We start from the raw sequence: 18,820 nt of genomic DNA, 5'->3' as shown, positions 1-18,820 counted from the left end.
AACTGTTCCAACTCCATGATAATCAGCCTGTTCAAAATTGTGTGCTCTACTTCAAAAATTTAAAAAATTTCCTGGATTTCCAAAAATGCACAATTTTCAGGGACATTTTTCCCATTCAAAAATGAATTGTCCATTTTTCAACCGATACAAACTATTCCACCTTCAACACATTCAACTCATCTTGGAAATTCAATAATTTTTCCAAGTTTCAAGAAATTCCAGGAATCCCCGTTTCTTCAAACCTTTTTTTCTGTGGACAACTCCTTCCACATTTTCCAACCCACTTCAACCGTTCCACAGTCCAAACATTCCTCTTAATCAGGACAAAACACATAGTTTTTTTTTCAGATGACAACATTTCCCGAAATTCCAGGAATTCCAGGAATTCCGTAATACCATTTCTCAATTAAAAACGTTGCTACTTCAACATTTCTCGACCAATTTGAAAAATGTCCACTCACTCAGAACATTCAAGTCTTTTAACATTTTCAAAAAATTCCTGCTTTTTCCAAAATTCACATTAAAAACAATGGAAAATATGTTCAAAGTTCCACATTTCCCACATTTTGCATCTGATTCGAACTGTTCCAACTCCATGATAATCAGCCTGTTCAAAATTGTGTGCTCTACTTCAAAAATTTAAAAAAAATCCCGGATTTAAAAAAATTCACAATTTTCAGAGACATTTTTCCCTTTCAAAAATGAATTGTCCATTTTTCAACCTTGAATAATTCCCACATTTTTCAACCGATACAAACTATTCCACCTTCAACACATTCAACTCATCCTGGAAATTCAATAATTTTTCCAAGCATCAAAAAATTCCAAGAATTCCTGTTTCTTCAAACCCTTTTTTCTGTGGACAACTCCTTCCACATTTTCCAACCCACTTCAACTGTTCCACAGTCCAAACATTCCTCTTCATCAGGACAAAACACAAAGTATTTTTTTCAGATGACAACATTTCCCGATTTCCCCAAAATTCCGGGAATTCCGTAATACCATTTCTCAATTAAAAACGTTGCAACTTCAACATTTCTCGACCAATTTGAAAAATGTCTACCCATTCAGAACATTTCCATTGAAAAGAATGGAAAAAAAAATTCAAAGTTCCACAGTTTCCACATTTTAATTTGATTCAAACTGTTCCAACTCCAAAATATTCAGCCTGTTCAAAATTGTGCTCTACTTCAATTTTTTCTTTTTTAAATACCCGGATTTCCGAGAATTCCCAGTTTTCAGGGACATTTTCCCCATTCAAAATGAATTGTCCATGTTTCAACCTTCCGTAATTCCCACATTTTTCAACAGATACAAACCATTCCACCTTCAACACATTCAACTCATCCTCGGTATTCCAACGATTATTTTTCCACCTTCCACACATTTCCAGGAATTCCTGTTTTATTTCCAACCCTGTTTCGAACCTTTTTCATTTGACTATTCCTTTTACATTTTTCATCCCATTTCAACTGTTACACTGTCAAAACATTTTTCTTAGTCAGGACTTAGTAACTAGAAACGTTACCGGTTTTTCTAAAATTCCAGGAATTCCACAATACCATTTCTCAATTAAAAAAAGTGTACTACATCGACATTTCTGGACCGATTTAAACAATTCCAACACCAACCATTTCAACTGCATCAGAATATCCGTGCTCCTACTCTTTTTTTTTTTTTTAATCCCGCTTTTCCCAAAATTTCCAGGAAGTTCCCATTGAAATAAATGGGACAAGAGCACATTTCCCACATTTTTCAACCTATTCCAACATTGAAACTATTCTTACATTCATGCTACGTTCTGTCGGCATGTTTAAGTGCATGTTTAAATGTGACACAGGAAGTAGATCTAAGGATCTAAGGATCGTTTGTTGTTTGGATTTTTGAGTTTGTGGGTGCACTTCCTGGTTTATTCTGTCACCATGGTTACCTCATTTGTTCCACCTGCACTGGCTTTTTGACGCACACCTGTTTATGATTATTGTTTCTGTATTTAAACCTTCCTCTTCCCTTTGTTCGGTTTTGATTCGTCACTTGCTATATGCGACACGCACGTTTTGGTTGATCTAGTCCTTGCTGGGGCGGTTTAGCACGATTGGTAGAGCGGCCGTGCCAGCAACTTGAGGGTTGTAGGTTCGATTCCTGCTTCTGCCAACCTAGTCACTGCCGTTGTGTCCTTGAGCAAGACACTTTACCCACCTGCTTCCAGTGCCACCCACACTGGTTTGAATGTAACTTAGATATTGGGTTTCACTATGTAAAGCGCTTTGAGTCACTTGAGAAAAAGCGCTATATAAATATAATTCACTTCACTTGTTTGCTTGCTAAGTCTTGTCTTAGCTTTCGGGCGCTCGGCACGCGCTTTTCGGAGTGTTTGGACTCTCAGCTAATTTTAGCATTAGCTTCCCGTGCGTAGGCACGCCATTTCTTTTCTGTTTTGTACAAGTTTTCTTTTATCATTTTGTATATTAAAATCAGCTCTTACCTGCTATCCTGCCTGTCTGGTCCTGCTGCACCTGGGGGTGACAACACGCGCGTCCAAAATGTGTTCCAAACGTGACAATTCACACCCAATTCCTCTAGGAATTTCCTCATCTCCTATTTTGGAGATGAGTAAGTGCATGTATAAATGTGACACAGGACGTAGATTTAAGGGCGGACTATAGTAAGTGCATGTATAAATGTGAAACAGGAAATAGCTCTAAGGGCAGACTATAGTCAGTGCATGTATAAATGTGACACAGGAAGTAGATCTTAGGGCGGACTATAGTCAGTGCATGTATAAATGTGACACAGGGAGTAGATCTTTGGGAAGACTATAGTCAGTGCATGTATGATTGTGACACAGGAAGTAAATATAAGGGTGGACTATAGTCAGTGCATGTATAAATGTGACACAGGAAGTAGATATAAGGGCGGACTATAGTAAGTGCATGTATAAATGTGAAACAGGAAGTAGATCTTTGGGAAGACTAGTCAGTGCGTGTATTATTGTGACACAGGAAGTAGATATAAGGGCGGACTATAGTAAGTGCATGTATAAATGTGACACAGGAAGTAGTTTTAAGGGTGGACTATGGTAAGTGCATGTATAAATGTGACAGGAAGTAGATCTTTGGGAAGACTATAGTCAGTGCATGTATGATTGTGTCACAGGAAGTAGATATAAGGGCGGACTATAGTAAGTGCATGTATAAATGTGACACAGGAAGGGGATCTCAGGGCGGACTATAGTAAGTGCATGTATGAATGTGACACAGGAAGTAGATCTTTGGGAAGACTATAGTCAGTGCATGTATGATTGTGACACAGGAAGTAGATCTAAGGGCAGACTATAGTAAGTGTATTTATAAATGTGACACAGGAAGTAGATCTAAGGGCGATCTATAGTAAGTCCATGTATAAATGTGACACAGGAAGTAGAATTTAGGGCGGACTATAGTAAGTGCATGTATAAATGTGACAGAGGAAATAGCTCTAAGGGCGGATTATAGTCAGTGCATGTATAAATGTGACACGGAGTAGATCTTTGGGAAGACTATAGTCAGTGCATGTATGATTGTGACACAGGAAGTAAATATAAGGGTGGACTATAGTCAGTGGATGTATGATTGTGACACAGGAAGTAGATATAAGGGCGGACTATAGTAAGTGCATGTATAAATGTGACACAGGAAGTAGATCTTTGGGAAGACTAGTCAGTGCGTGTATTATTGTGACACAGGAAGTAAATATAAGGGCGGACTATAGTAAGTGCATGTATAAATGTGACACAGGAAGTAGTTTTAAGGGTGGACTATGGTAAGTGCATGTATAAATGTGACAGGAAGTAGATCTTTGGGAAGACTATAGTCAGTGCATGTATGATTGTGTCACAGGAAGTAGATATAAGGGCGGACTATAGTAAGTGCATGTATAAATGTGACACAGGAAGGAGATCTCAGGGCGGATAATAATAAGTGCATGTATAAATGTGACAGAGGAAGTAGAACTTTGGGAAGACTATAGTCAGTGCATGTATGATTGTGACACAGCAAGTAGATATAAGGGCGGACAATAGTGACTGCATGTATAAATGTGACACAGGAAGTAGAACTTTGGGAAGACTATAGTCAGTGCATGTATGATTGTGACACAGGAAGTAGATCTAAGGGCAGACTATAGTAAGTGTATTTATAAATGTGACACAGGAAGTAGATCTAAGGGCGGACTATAGTAAGTCCATGTATAAATGTGACACAGGAAGTAGAATTTAGGGCGGACTATAGTAAGTGCATGTATAAATGTGACGGAGGAAATAGCTCTAAGGGCGGATTATAGTCAGTGCATGTATAAATGTGACACAGGAAGTAGGTCTTAGGGCGGACTATAGTCAGTGCATGTATGATTGTGACACAGGAAGTAAATATAAGGGTGGACTATAGTCAGTGCATGTATGATTGTGACACAGGAAGTAGTTCTAAGGGCGGACTATAGTAAGTGCATGTACAAATGTGACACAGGAAGTAGATCTTTGGGAAGACTAGTCAGTGCGTGTATTATTGTGACACAGGAAGTAAATATAAGGGCGGACTATAGTAAGTGCATGTATAAATGTGACACAGGAAGTAGATATAAGGGCGGACTATAGTAAGTGCATGTATAAATGTGACACAGGAAGTAGATATAAGTGCATGTAATAAAGTACTATCTATCTATGTAAAGGCGGACTATAGTAAGTGCATGTATAAATGTGACACAGGAAGTAGCACTAAGGGTGGACTATAGTCAGTGCATTTATAAATGTGACACAGGAAGTAGATCTAAGGGTGGACTATAGTAAGTGCATTTATGAATGTTACACAGGAAGTAGATATAAGTGCGGACTATAGTAAGTGCATGTATAAAGGTGACACAGGAAGGGGATCTCAGGGCGGACTAGTAAGTGCATGTATGATTTTGAGACAGGAAGTAGATATAAGGGCGGACTATAGTAAGTGCATTTATAAATGTGACACAGGAAGTAGATATAAGGGCGGACTATAGTAAGTGCATGTATAAATGTGACACAGGAAGTATATCTAAGGCGGATAATAATAAGTGCATGTATAAATGTGACAGAGGAAGTAGTTCTAAGTTCTAAGTGCATGTATAAATGTGACACAGGAAGTAGATCTAAGGGCCGACTATAGTAAGTGCATGTATCAATGTGACACAGGAAGTAGTTCTAAGGGCGGACTATAGTAAGTGCATGTATCAATGTGACACAGGAAGTAGTTCTAAGGGCGGACTATAGTAAGTGCTTGTTTAAATGTGACACAGGAAGTAGGTCTAAGGGCGGACTATAGTAAGTGCTTGTATAAATGTGACACAGGAAGTAGATCTAAGGGCGGACTATAATAAGTGCATGTATAAATGTGACACAGGAAGTAGATATAAGGGCGGACTATAGTAAGTGCATGTATAAATGTGACACAGGAAGTATATCTAAGGCGGATAATAATAAGTGCATGTATAAATGTGACAGAGGAAGTAGTTCTAAGTTCTAAGTGCATGTATAAATGTGACACAGGAAGTAGATCTAAGGGCCGACTATAGTAAGTGCATGTATCAATGTGACACAGGAAGTAGTTCTAAGGGCGGACTATAGTAAGTGCATGTATCAATGTGACACAGGAAGTAGTTCTAAGGGCGGACTATAGTAAGTGCTTGTTTAAATGTGACACAGGAAGTAGGTCTAAGGGCGGACTATAGTAAGTGCTTGTATAAATGTGACACAGGAAGTAGATCTAAGGGCGGACTATAATAAGTGCATGTATAAATGTGACACAGGAAGTAGATATAAGGGCGGACTATAGTAAGTGCATGTATAAATGTGACACAGGAAGTATATCTAAGGCGGATAATAATAAGTGCATGTATAAATGTGACAGAGGAAGTAGATCTAAGGGCCGACTATAGTAAGTGCATGTATCAATGTGACACAGGAAGTAGTTCTAAGGGCGGACTATAGTAAGTGCTTGTTTAAATGTGACACAGGAAGTAGGTCTAAGGGCGGACTATAGTAAGTGCTTGTATAAATGTGACACAAGAAGTAGATATAAGGGCGGACTATAATAAGTGCATGTATAAATGTGACACAGGAAGTAGATCTAAGGGCGGACTATAATAAGTGCATGTATAAATGTGACACAGGAAGTAGCTCTAAGGGCGGACTGTAGTAAGTGCATGTATTAATGTGACACAGGAAGTAGATCTAAGGGCGGACTATAATAAGTGCATGTATAAATGTGACACAGGAAGTAGGTAAAAGGGCGGACTATAGAAAGTGTATGTATAAATGTGACACAGGAAGTAGCCCTAAGGGCGGACTATAGTAAGTGCATGTATTAATGTGACACAGGAAGTAGATCTTTGGGAAGGATATAGTCAGTGCATGTATAAATGTGACACAGGAAGTAAATATAAGGGCGGACTATAGTAAGTGCATGTATAAATGTGACACAGGAAGTAGATCTAAGGGCGGACTATAGTAAGTGCATGTATAAATGTGACACAGGAAGTAGATCTAAGGGCGGACTATAGTAAGTGCATGTGTAAATGTGACACAGGAAGTAAATATAAGGGGGGACTATAGTAAGTGCATGTAGAAATGTGACACAGGAAGTAGTTCTAAGGGCGGACTATAGTAAGTGCATGTATAAATGTGACACAGGAAGTAGATCTAAGGGCGGACTATAGTAAGTGCATGTATAAATGTGACACAGGAAGTAGATCTAAGGGCGGGCTATAGTAAGTGCATGTATAAATGTGACACAGGAAGTAGATATAAGGGCGGACAATAGTAAGAGCATGTATAAATGTGACACAGGAAGTAGAACTTTGGGAAGACTATAGTCAGTGCATGTATGATTGTGACACAGGAAGTAGATCTAAGGGCAGACTATAGCAAGTGTTTTTATAAATGTGACACAGGAAGTAGATTTAAGGGCGGACTATAGTAAGTCCATGTATAAATGTGACACAGGAAGTAAATATAAGGGCGGACTATAGTAAGTGCATGTATAAATGTGACACAGGAAGTAGATCTAAGGGCGGACTATAGTAAGTGCATGTATAAATGTGACACAGGAAGTAGATCTAAGGGCGGACTATAGTAAGTGCATGTATAAATGTGACACAGGAAGTAAATATAAGGGGGGACTATAGTAAGTGCATGTATAAATGTGACACAGGAAGTAGATCTAAGGGCGGACTATAGTAAGTGCATGTATAAATGTGACACAGGAAGTAGATCTAAGGGCGGACTATAGTAAGTGCATGTATAAATGTGACACAGGAAGTAGATCTAAGGGCGGGCTATAGTAAGTGCATGTATAAATGTGACACAGGAAGTAGATATAAGGGCGGACAATAGTAAGTGCATGTATAAATGTGACACAGGAAGAAGAACTTTGGGAAGACTATAGTCAGTGCATGTATGATTGTGACACAGGAAGTAGATCTAAGGGCAGACTATAGTAAGTGTATTTATAAATGTGACACAGGAAGTAGATCTAAGGGCGGACTATAGTAAGTCCATGTATAAATGTGACACAGGAAGTAGAATTTAGGGCGGACTATAGTAAGTGCATGTATAAATGTGACACAGGAAATAGCTCTAAGGGCGGCTTATAGTCAGTGCTTGTATAAATGTGACACAGGAAGTAGGTCTTAGGGCGGACTATAGTAAGTGCATGTATAAATGTGACACAGGGAGTAGATCTTTGGGAAGACTATAGTCAGTGCATGTATGATTGTGACACAGGAAGTAAATATAAGGGTGGACTATAGTCAGTGCATGTATGATTGTGACACAGGAAGTAGATATAAGGGCGGACTTTAGTAAGTGCATGTATAAATGTGACACAGGAAGTAGATCTTTGGGAAGACTAGTCAGTGCGTGTATTATTGTGACACAGGAAGTAAATATAAGGGCGGACTATAGTAAGTGCATGTATAAATGTGACACAGGAAGTAGATTTAAGGGTGGACTATAGTCAGTGCATGTATCAATGTGACACAGGAAGTAGATATAAGGGCGGACTATAGTAAGTGCATGTATAAATGTGACACAGGAAGTAGATATAAGTGCATGTAATAAAGTACTATCTATCTATCTATCTATCTATGTAAAGGCGGACTAGTAAGTGCATGTATGATTTTGACACAGGAAGTAGATATAAGGGTGGACTATAGTCAGTGCATTTATAAATGTGACACAGGAAGTAGATCTAAGGGTGGACTATAGTAAGTGCATTTATGAATGTTACACAGGAAGTAGATATAAGTGCGGACTATAGTAAGTGCATGTATAAATGTGACACAGGAAGGGGATCTCAGGGCGGACTAGTAAGTGCATGTATGATTGTGACACAGGAAGTAGATATAAGGGCGGACTATAGTAAGTGCATTTATAAATGTGACACAGGAAGAAGATATAAGGGCGGACTATAGTAAGTGCATGTATAAATGTGACACAGGAAGTAGATCTAAGGGCGGACAATAGTAAGTGCATGTATAAATGTGACACAGGAAGAAGATATAAGGGCGGACAATAGTAAGTGCATGTATAAATGTGACACAGGAAGTAGATATAAGGGCAGACAATAGTAAGTGCATGTATAAATGTGACACAGGAAGTGACAGCCAAACAGGACAAAATGAATTAAATCTTTAATAATTACTTAAATATCTTGTTTGTATTTGTTATAAAATACAAATGTTTTTTTAATGTATTCGTGTGACTAAAAAAGTCTAATTTAAAAATACTTGGAATTTAATTTTGGATTACATTATGAAATCATTAAATTGTGAAATAATTAATGAATCATTTAGCTTTGGCCTGAGCATCAAGGGCAGTGGGCGGGGCCAACAGGAACCTAGTCCAATTATTGCTTTGGTGTGTTGCATGGAACTTTGAAAGTATTTCAAATACATGGTGTGGAGGGTGACAGTGAACAGCGCGCCTGCAGGAGCAAAGGTCTCCGCCTCTTGTCGACTGTGTTGAGGGCGGAGCATCATCGGATAGGGGCGGGGGCTTGTGCTGATGGCAATACACAGCTGATTCGAGTTCACAGCTGTGTCTCGCCGTCAGTACGTGCCCTATCCAATGGTCCTCCGCCCTCAACACCGTTGACAGAGGCGGTGACCTTTGCTCCTGCAGGCGCGCTGATCACACTCTCCCTCCACACATGGATTACTCGTACTTTTGGGGAGTTGGTGGTAAATGTTTTAAACAAGCGATTCTCCAAAAAAGGCAGCACGGTGGTAGAGGGGTTAATGGATCTGCCTCACAATACGAAGGTCCCGAGTCGTCCTGAGTAGGGGCGGTATGGCGTAGTGCAGGGGTCACCAACGCGGTGGCCGCGGGCACCACATTGCCCGTGAAGATCCGATGAGTAGCCCGCTGGCATTTTCTAAAAATAGCTCAAATAGCAGCACTTACCAGTGAGCTACCTCTATTTTAAAAAAAATATTTATTTACTAGCAAGCTGGTCTCGCTTTGCTCGACATTTTTAATTCTAAGAGAGACAAAACTTAAACAGAATTTGAAAATCCAAGAAAATATTGTTTTCACTTGTTTAAAAAAATTCATTTATTTTTTTACTTTGCTTCTTATAACTTTCAGAAAGACAATTTTAGGGAAAAAATAAACCTTAAAAATGATTTTAGGATTTTTAAACACATTCACATTTTTACCTTTTAAATTCCTTCCTCTTCTTTCCTGACAATTTAAATCAATGTTCAAGTAAATGTATTTTTTTTATTGTAAAGAATAATAAATACATTCTAATTTAATTCTTCATTTTAGCGTCTGTTTTTTCGACAAAGATTATTTGTGAAATTTATGATTAAAATTCAAAAAAATTATTCTGAAAAATCTAGAAAATCTGTAGAATCAAATTTAAATCTTATATCAAAGTCTTTTGAATTTCTTTTAAAATTTTTGTTCTTTAAAATCTAGATGAAATGATTTGTCTTTGTTAGAAATATAGCTTGGTCCAATTTGTTGTATATTCTAACAAAGTGCAGATTGGATTTTAACCTATTTAAAACATGTCATCAAAATTTCTAAAATTAATCTTAATCAGGAAAAATTACTAATGATGTTGCATAAATTCTTTTAATTTTTTCCAAAAGATTTAAATTCGCTAGTTTTTCTCTTCATTTCTTTTTGGTTGAATTTTGAATTTTAAAAGAGTCGAAATTGAAGATAAACTATGTTTCAAAATTGTATTTATTTTTTTTGTAGTTTCTCCTCTTTTAAACCGTTTAAGTGTTTTTTTCATTTATTCTCTACAAAAAAAACCTTCCGTAGAAGGAAAAAAATGTACGACGGAATGCCAGACAGAAATATATATATATATATATATATATATATATATATATATATATATATATATATATATATATATATATATATATATATATATATATATATATATATATATATATATATATGTATATATATATATATATATATATATATGTATATATATATATAAATGGGTATTTATTTATTGTAGGTAAATGGAGCAAATTGGCTATTTCTGGCAATGTATTTAAGTGTGTATCAAACTGGTAGCCCTTCGCATTAATCAGTACCCAAGAAGTAGCTCTTGTTTTCAAAAAGGTTGGTGACCCCTGGCGTAGTGGGTAGAGCGGCCGTGCCAGAAACCTGAGGGTTGCAGGTTCGCTCCCCACCTATTGACATCCAAATCGCTGCCGTTGTGTCCTTGGGCAGGACACTTCACCCTTGCCGCCGGTGCCGCTCACACTGGTGAATGAATGATAGGTGGGGGTCGGAGGGGCCGTAGACGCAGACTGGCAGCCACGCTTCCGTCAGTCTACCCCAGGGCAGCTACAGATTTTCTAGATTTGCCAGAATAATTTTTTTGAATTTTAAATCATCCAAACACGACGAGTTGAGTTTATACAAAAATGGATACATGGATGATACAGCAGAGGATTGGGAGAACGTCATGTGGTCAGATGAAACCAAAATAGAACTTTTTGGTATAAACTCAACTCATCGTGTTTGGAGGAAGAAGAATACTGAGTTGCATCCCAAGAACACCACACCTACTGTGAAGCATGGGGGTGGAAACATCATGCTTTGGGGCTGTTTTTTTGCTAAGGGGACAGGGCGATTGATTCGTGTTAAGGAAAGAATGAATGGGGCCATGTATCGTGAGATTTTGAGCCAAAACCTCCTTCCATCAGTGAAAGCTTTGAATGGTTGACCAAATACTTATTTGCCACCATAGTTTACAAATAAATTCTTTAAAATTCCTACAATGTGAATTCCTGGATTTTTTTTCACATTCTGTCCCTCACAGTTGAAGTGTACCTATGATGAAAATTACAGACCTCTGTCATCATTTTAAGTGGGAGAACTTGCACAATCGGTGGCTGACTAAATACTTTTTTGCCCCACTGTATGTATATGTGATTTGCTATGGAGGTTTTTTCCCACTCCAGACTGGGCCCCCTTAGCCCAGTCTAGATTGTATTTTTTTGACTCATCCTCCCACAGCGTTTTACCTCTTTCCCCATCTTTTACGAGGCGCCTTGTGGCGACCCATCAGCGTTCCTGTTCTGTAACCCTGCACACTCTTTGTTTGTCTAATCTTGAACGGGTTTGTGCTGAAAACAAAGTTTTGTTGTACTTGTGAAATTTCAATAAAGACCTATTTATCTATGGTGTGGGGTTGTTTTTCCAGGAGTTGGGCTTGGCCCCCTTAGTTCCAGTGAAAGGAAATTTGAATGCTCCAGGATACCAAAACATTTTGGACAATTCCATGCTACCAACCTTGTGGGAACAGTTTGGAGCGGGCCCCTTCCTCTTCCAACATGACTGCGCAGCAGTGCACTAAGCAAAGTCCATAAATACATGAATGACAGTCTGGTGTGGGTGAACTTGACTGGCCTGCACAGAGTCCTGACCTGAACCTGATAGAACGCCTTTTGGGATGAATTAGAACGGAGACAGAGCCAGGCCTTCTCGACCTCACCAATGCGCTTTTGGAAGAATGGTGGTAAAATTCCTATAAACACACTCCGCAACCTTGTGGACAGCCTTACAGAAAAGTTGAAGCTGTAATAGCTGCAAAAGGTGGACCCACGTCATATTGAACCCTATTGGTTAGGAATGGGATGGCAGGTGCCTTGGCCGATTACTTTTGGCAATATAGTGTATGTAAGAGAGACTAGTCTCCAAAATAACCCTCATGGAGACACACTTGAAATGTGGGTTGTTGATGAGCCTTTTGTTCGCTTGTTGTCTCTCTGGGGCCATTCAGGAACGCAACTGTCCGTGGTTTTATTTGATGTCTTTTTTTTTCCCCTCTCTAATTCATTATGATTAAAATTTTTTTTTTTTTTTATTTAAAACATGTTTTTTTTTTTTCTTTCTTGTTACTTTTTGGAAGAGCATTTGATTTATTTTCAAACATTCCAGTGGATTGTTAACGACTAACATGTATTTAAATATATTTTTTAAAATACATTTTAATCTATTTTTATTTGTAAATTATTTTTTCCTTTTTTCTTCCTTTCTAATTTGTGATTTTTTAATGCATTTTTCTTAAAAAAAATTTTTTATTATTAATTATGACTTGTTTTATCTCTTTTTCCAAGATATTTATTTAAAATGTTTTATTTATTTTGTTGTTACTTGTTGGAATAACATTTGATATATTTTTGAGCATTCCTGTCAATTGTTCATGACTAAAATGTATTAATTTTTTTTTAATATGTCCATCCATCCATTTTCTACCGCTTATTCCCTTTTGGGGTCGCTGGCGCCTATCTCAGCTACAATCGGGCGGAAGGCGGGGCATCACAGGGCCAACACAGATAGACAGACAACATTCACACTCACATTCACACACTAGGGCCAATTTAGTGTTGCCAATCAACCTATCCCCAGGTGCATGTCTTTGGAGGTGGGAGGGGCCTATCCCCAGGTGCATGTCTTTGGAAGTGGGAGGAAGCCGGAGTACCCGGAGGGAACCCACGCATTCACGGGGAGAACATGCAAACTCCACACAGAAAAATCTGTATATTTTTTTATTTATTTTAAATCAAGTTTTTTTTCTATTTTTTTTTTACTTGTTGGAGGAGAGAAGAGCATTTGATTTATTTCCCGTGAATTGTTTGACTACAATGCTTGTGTTTTTTTTTGTTTTGTTTTTTTTAAATCAATTTATTTACATTTTAAATCAAGTTATTAATTTATTTGTTACATATTGGAAGAACATTTATTTAATTTTTGAGCATTCCTGTGAATTCATGACAAAAATGTATAGGATTTAAAAAAAAATACATTTTAAGATATTTATTGTTTTTTTTGTTACTTGTATTTGACTATTCCTGTCAATTGTGACTAAAAACCCAATGAAATAAATAAATCCTGATTTGACTTTAGATTAAACTGTTACAAGTTTTAAGCAAATAAAAGGTACCAACGTAAAACTTGAAAAAATTCAGTTTGACATTTTGACAATAAAATTCCATTTTTGCCCCCCTCCAACCAAAAAGGAAAAATATTTTAAATTGCTCAAGTAACGAATGAGTTATGTATTTTGTCCGTGCCCAAAAGCAGCATAAAAAGATGGCAGGTGTGTATTTAGTCTTTTTATTTTCATGTTCATACATCATTATGGGGACCTGTGAGGATGAAGAGAAAACACCATCATGCTTTTTAATTTGTGGGCTGGATTATTGGGGCTTTCACATTAAATTGAAATATGTAACAACAAAAAATAAAAAATACTACTACTAATATATATCTTGTAAAAAAATATGAAAACTCACTGTTGATGCAGCCAACAACGCAGTCGCCTTCTGTGGTAGAGCACACTTGTGTCACACACAGGAAGTAGATCTAAGGACGGACTAGGGTAAGTGCATGTTTAAATGCAACACAGGAAGTAGGGATAAGGATGGACTATATTAAGTGCATGATAAATGTGACAAGTGAAGTGAAGTGAATTATATTTATATAGCGCTTTTCTGTAGTGACTCAAAGCGCTTTACATAGTGACACCCAATATCTAAGTTACATTTAAACCAGTGTGGGTGGCACTGGGGGCAGGTGGGTAAAGTGTCTTGCCCAATGACACAACGGCAGTGACTAGGATGGCACAAGCGGGAATCGAACCTGCAACCCTCAAGTTGCCGACACGGCCACTCTACCAACCGAGGTATGCCGCCCCAGTAGATGGACTTTAATAATTGCATGTATAAATGTGACAGAGGAAGTAGAGGGACTACTGAATAATAAGTGCATGTATAAATGTGACACAGGAAGTAGAGATAAGGATCGACTATAATAAGTGCATGTATGAATGTGACACAGGACGTAGATCTAAGAATGGACTATAGTAAGTGCATGTTTACAGGAAGTAGATGGTGCATGTATAAATGTGACACAGGAAGTGGCTCTAATGACGGACTATAATAAGTGCAAGTTTAAATGTGACACAGGAAGTAGCTCCAAGGACGGACTATAACGAGTGCATGTATAAATGTGACAGGAAGTGCATGTTTAATTGTGACACAGGAAGTGAAGTGAATTTTATTTATATAGCGCTTTTCTGTAGTGACTCAAAGCGCTTTACATAGTGACACCCAATATCTAAGTTACATTTAAACCAGTGTGGGTGGCACTGGGGGCAGGTGGGTAAAGTGTCTTGCCCAATGACACAACGGCAGTAACTAGGATGGCACAAGCGGGAATCGAACCTGCAACCCTCAAGTTGCTGACACGGCCACTCTACCAACCGAGGTATGCCGCCCCAGTAGATGGACTTTAATAATTGCATGTATAAATGTGACACAGGAAGTAGAGGGATTACTGAATAATAAGTGCATGTATAAATGTGACACAGGAAGTAGAGATAAGGATCGACTATAATGAGTGCATGTATGAATGTGACACAGGATGTAGATCTAAGAATGGACTATAGTAAGTGCATGTTTACAGGAAGTAGATGGTGCATGTATAAATGTGACACAGGAAGTACAGATAAGGATCGACTATAATAAGTGCATGTATGAATGTGACACAGGACGTAGATCTAAGAATGGACTATAGTAAGTGCATGTTTACAGGAAGTAGATGGTGCATGTATAAATGTGACACAGGAAGTGGCTCTAATGACGGACTATAATAAGTGCAAGTTTAAATGTGACACAGGAAGTAGCTCCAAGGACGGACTATAACGAGTGCATGTATAAATGTGACAGGAAGTGCATGTTTAATTGTGACACAGGAAGTGAAGTGAATTATATTTATATAGCGCTTTTCTGTAGTGACTCAAAGCGCTTTACATAGTGACACCCAATATCTAAGTTACATTTAAACCAGTGTGGGTGGCACTGGGGGCAGGTGGGTAAAGTGTCTTGCCCAATGACACAACGGCAGTAACTAGGATGGCACAAGCGGGAATCGAACCTGCAACCCTCAAGTTGCCGACACGGCCACTCTACCAACCGAGGTATGCCGCCCCAGTAGATGGACTTTAATAATTGCATGTATAAATGTGACACAGGAAGTAGAGGGACTACTGAATAATAAGTGCATGTATAAATGTGACACAGGAAGTAGAGATAAGGATCGACTATAATAAGTGCATGTATGAATGTGACACAGGACGTAGATCTAAGAATGGACTATAGTAAGTGCATGTTTACAGGAAGTAGATGGTGCATGTATAAATGTGACACAGGAAGTGGCTCTAATGACGGACTATAATAAGTGCAAGTTTAAATGTGACACAGGAAGTAGCTCCAAGGACGGACTATAACGAGTGCATGTATAAATGTGACAGGAAGTGCATGTTTAATTGTGACACAGGAAGTAGATGGACTACTGTATAAGTTCATGTATTAATTGTAACACAGGAAGTGGATGAACTACAAACCCCTTTTCCATATGAGTTGGAAAAATGTGTTAGATGTAAATATAAACAGAATACAATGATTTGCAAATCATTTTCAACCCATATTCAGTTGAATATGCTACAAAGACAACATATTTGATGTTCAAACTCATAAACTTGATTTTTTTTTACAAATAACAATTAACCTAGAATTTCATGGCTGCAACACGTGACAAAGTAGTTGGGAAAGGTGGCAATAAATACTGATAAAGCTGAATGCTCATCAAACACTTATTTGGAACATCCCACAGGTGTGCAGGCTAATTGGGAACAGGTGGGTGCCATGATTGGGTATAAAAACAGCTTCCCAAAAAATGCTCAGTCTTTCACAAGAAAGGATGGGGCGAGGTACACCCCTTTGTCCACAACTGCGTGAGCAAATAGTCAAACAGTTTAAGAACAACGTTTCTCAAAGTGCAATTGCAAGAAATTTAGGGATTTCAACATCTACGCTCCATAATATCATCAAAAGGTTCGGAGAATCTGGAGAAATCACTCCACGTAAGCGGCATGGCCGGAAACCAACATTGAGTGACCGTGACCTTCGATCCCTCAGACAACACTGTATCAAAAAAACATCAATCTCTAAAAGGATATCACCATATGTGCTCAGGAACACTTCAGAAAACCACTGTCACTAAATACAGTTGGTCACTACATCTATTAGTCCAAGTTAAAGCTCTACTATGCAAAGCGAAAGCCATTTATCAACAACATCCAGAAACACTGGCAGCTTCTCTGGGCCCGAGATCATCTAAGATGGACTGATGCAAAGTAGAAAAGTGTTCTGTGGTCTGACGAGTCCACATTTCAAATTGTTTTTGGAAATATTCGACATTGTGTCATCCGCACCAAAGGGGAAGCGAACCATCCAGACTGTTATCGACGCAAAGTTCAAAAGCCAGCATGTGTGATGGTATGGGGTGCATTAGTGCCCAAGGCATGGGTAACTTTCACATCTGTGAAGGCACCATTAATGCTGAAAGGTACATACAGGTTTTGGAGCAACATATGCTGCCATCTAGGCGCCGTCTTTTTCATGGACGCCCCTGCTTATTTCAGCAAGACAATGCCAAGCCACATTCAGCACGTGTTACAACAGCGTGGCTTTGTAAAAAAGTATTGCGGGTACTTTCCTGGCCCGCCTGCAGTCCAGACCTGTCTCCCATGGAAAATGTGTGGCACATTATGAAGCGTAAAATACGACAGCGGAGACCCCGGACTGTTGAACGACTGAAGCTCTACATAAAACAAGAAAGGGAAAGAATTCCACTTTCAAAGCTTCAACATTTAGTTTCCTCAGTTCCCAAACGTTTATTGAGTGTTGTTAAAAGAAAAGGTGATGTAACACAGTGGTGAACATGCCCTTTCCCAACTACTTTGGCACGTGTTGCAGCTATGAAATTCTAAGTTAATTATTATTTGTAAAAAAATAAATAAAGTTTATGAGTTTGAACATCAAATATGTTGTTTTTGTAGTGCATTCAATTGAAATTGGGTTGAAAAGGATTTGCAAATTATTGTATTCCGTTTATATTTACATATAACAATTTCGCACCTCATATGGAAACGGGGTTTGTATAATAAGTGCATGTATGAATGTGACACAGGAAGTAGATGGACTACTGTATGAAAAGTGCAGGTATAAAAGTGAACATGGTGAAGGTACCTCAGGGTCCTCCAAGTGAGACAGGTTGCCGTAGTTGAGAGAAGAAGTGTGCAGGAAGTGAGAGACCGAGATCCTCCGGGTGTGGCGAGGGTTGCCGTGTGGGGAAGGAAGCAGCTGAGAATCACCGCGGCCGGGACAGCTTGATAAAAAGGAAGACAAATTTAATCCTTTCTCGAAAAGTGGGACCGGGCCCGACTCCTCCACCACATACCCGTCATAGACCAGCGCGGGCTGGGTGGATGCACCTCGGGTGTAGGCCAGGCAGGAGTGAACCAGCAGCTGCAGACCAGGATCCTGGGGCTCCAGCAGTCCCACCTCCAGGTAGACCCGCCTTCCTTGCAGGGAGCTGAGCGGCAGGCGGGCCTCAGGGTGGTAGCTCCCAAAGGACTCGTCTAAGAGGAAGTCATAAAGTCCTTGAGACATCAAACATCTCTTGGCCACTTGGAACTCCAAGTAGTTGGTGTGGTAGCAACAATTCATTGGATTAGGCTTGTGACGCGGTAAATGGAACGACGCGGACACGTTTGTTACTGGATACTTTCTAATAATGGAGACATTGTATGTGTATCTTGTCACAACTTGGCTTGGACATGGATTGTTTCTTCGATGCAGATGAGGATCAACACGAGCGAGGCATGGACGTGAGTACATAGTTGTTTATTATAGAATATATACAAAACAGGGAAAACAAAAACACTTGCTCAATGGCATGAAATACAATTTAACTATAAACTTAAACAGCACGATGGCAAGACTAAAGACATGAAACAAAAGAGTGCACTGTGGCATAAACACAAAACTTACGTGGATCAAAATGAACAGCGTGGCAAGGCATGAAGCAGACAAACGAGGGCGTGAAGAAGGTGCAGCATGGGTAGCGTGCGTACGAGTGTGAAGATCCCAGAACGAAGACAAGAAAAAGAGGGACTTAAATAGCTATGATCATTAGTGAAAACAGGTGTGAGGCGGAGAACAGGGACGTGGCAGGTGAAAACTAAGGAGTTGGCATGGAAACAAACAAAACCAGGAAGTGCAAAACGTGACTGAATGTCCAAAAACTAAACATAGCATGACCAAAACCAAAACAGAACTTACAGGCGTGACATATCTATAATTATTTGTTTGCATCCGCATTGTTTACAGTCAAGTGAGGCTCTACTTTTCAACAAAAAAAAATGGGCGA

General features: G+C 38.8%; 1 protein-coding gene across 3 annotated transcripts in view; it reads right to left on the bottom strand.

The window, feature by feature from the left end:
- Nucleotides 1–13,646: 13,646 nt before the first annotated feature.
- Nucleotides 13,647–18,820, bottom strand: part of LOC133541141 (uncharacterized) — a 39,724-nt gene continuing 34,550 nt past the window's right edge. For 2 of the 3 annotated variants that reach the window (XM_061884249.1, XM_061884250.1), the window contains exons 10-13: nucleotides 17,849–18,029; nucleotides 17,638–17,776; nucleotides 13,840–13,909; nucleotides 13,647–13,692 (exon numbers count right to left, since the gene is read on the bottom strand). In XM_061884249.1, the coding sequence (XP_061740233.1) occupies nucleotides 13,673–13,692; nucleotides 13,840–13,909; nucleotides 17,638–17,776; nucleotides 17,849–18,029 (410 nt within the window). In that variant the 3' untranslated portion in view covers nucleotides 13,647–13,672. Of the gene's footprint in view, nucleotides 13,693–13,839; nucleotides 13,921–17,637; nucleotides 17,777–17,848; nucleotides 18,030–18,820 lie in introns of all 3 variants that reach the window. The other variant, XR_009803800.1, reaches the window with a different exon arrangement.

The sequence above is a fragment of the Nerophis ophidion genome, linkage group LG23, assembly GCF_033978795.1.
Source record: "Nerophis ophidion isolate RoL-2023_Sa linkage group LG23, RoL_Noph_v1.0, whole genome shotgun sequence".
Taxonomy (NCBI): Eukaryota; Metazoa; Chordata; class Actinopteri; order Syngnathiformes; family Syngnathidae; genus Nerophis; species Nerophis ophidion.
This window is presented reverse-complemented; position numbering and strand designations above follow the sequence as displayed.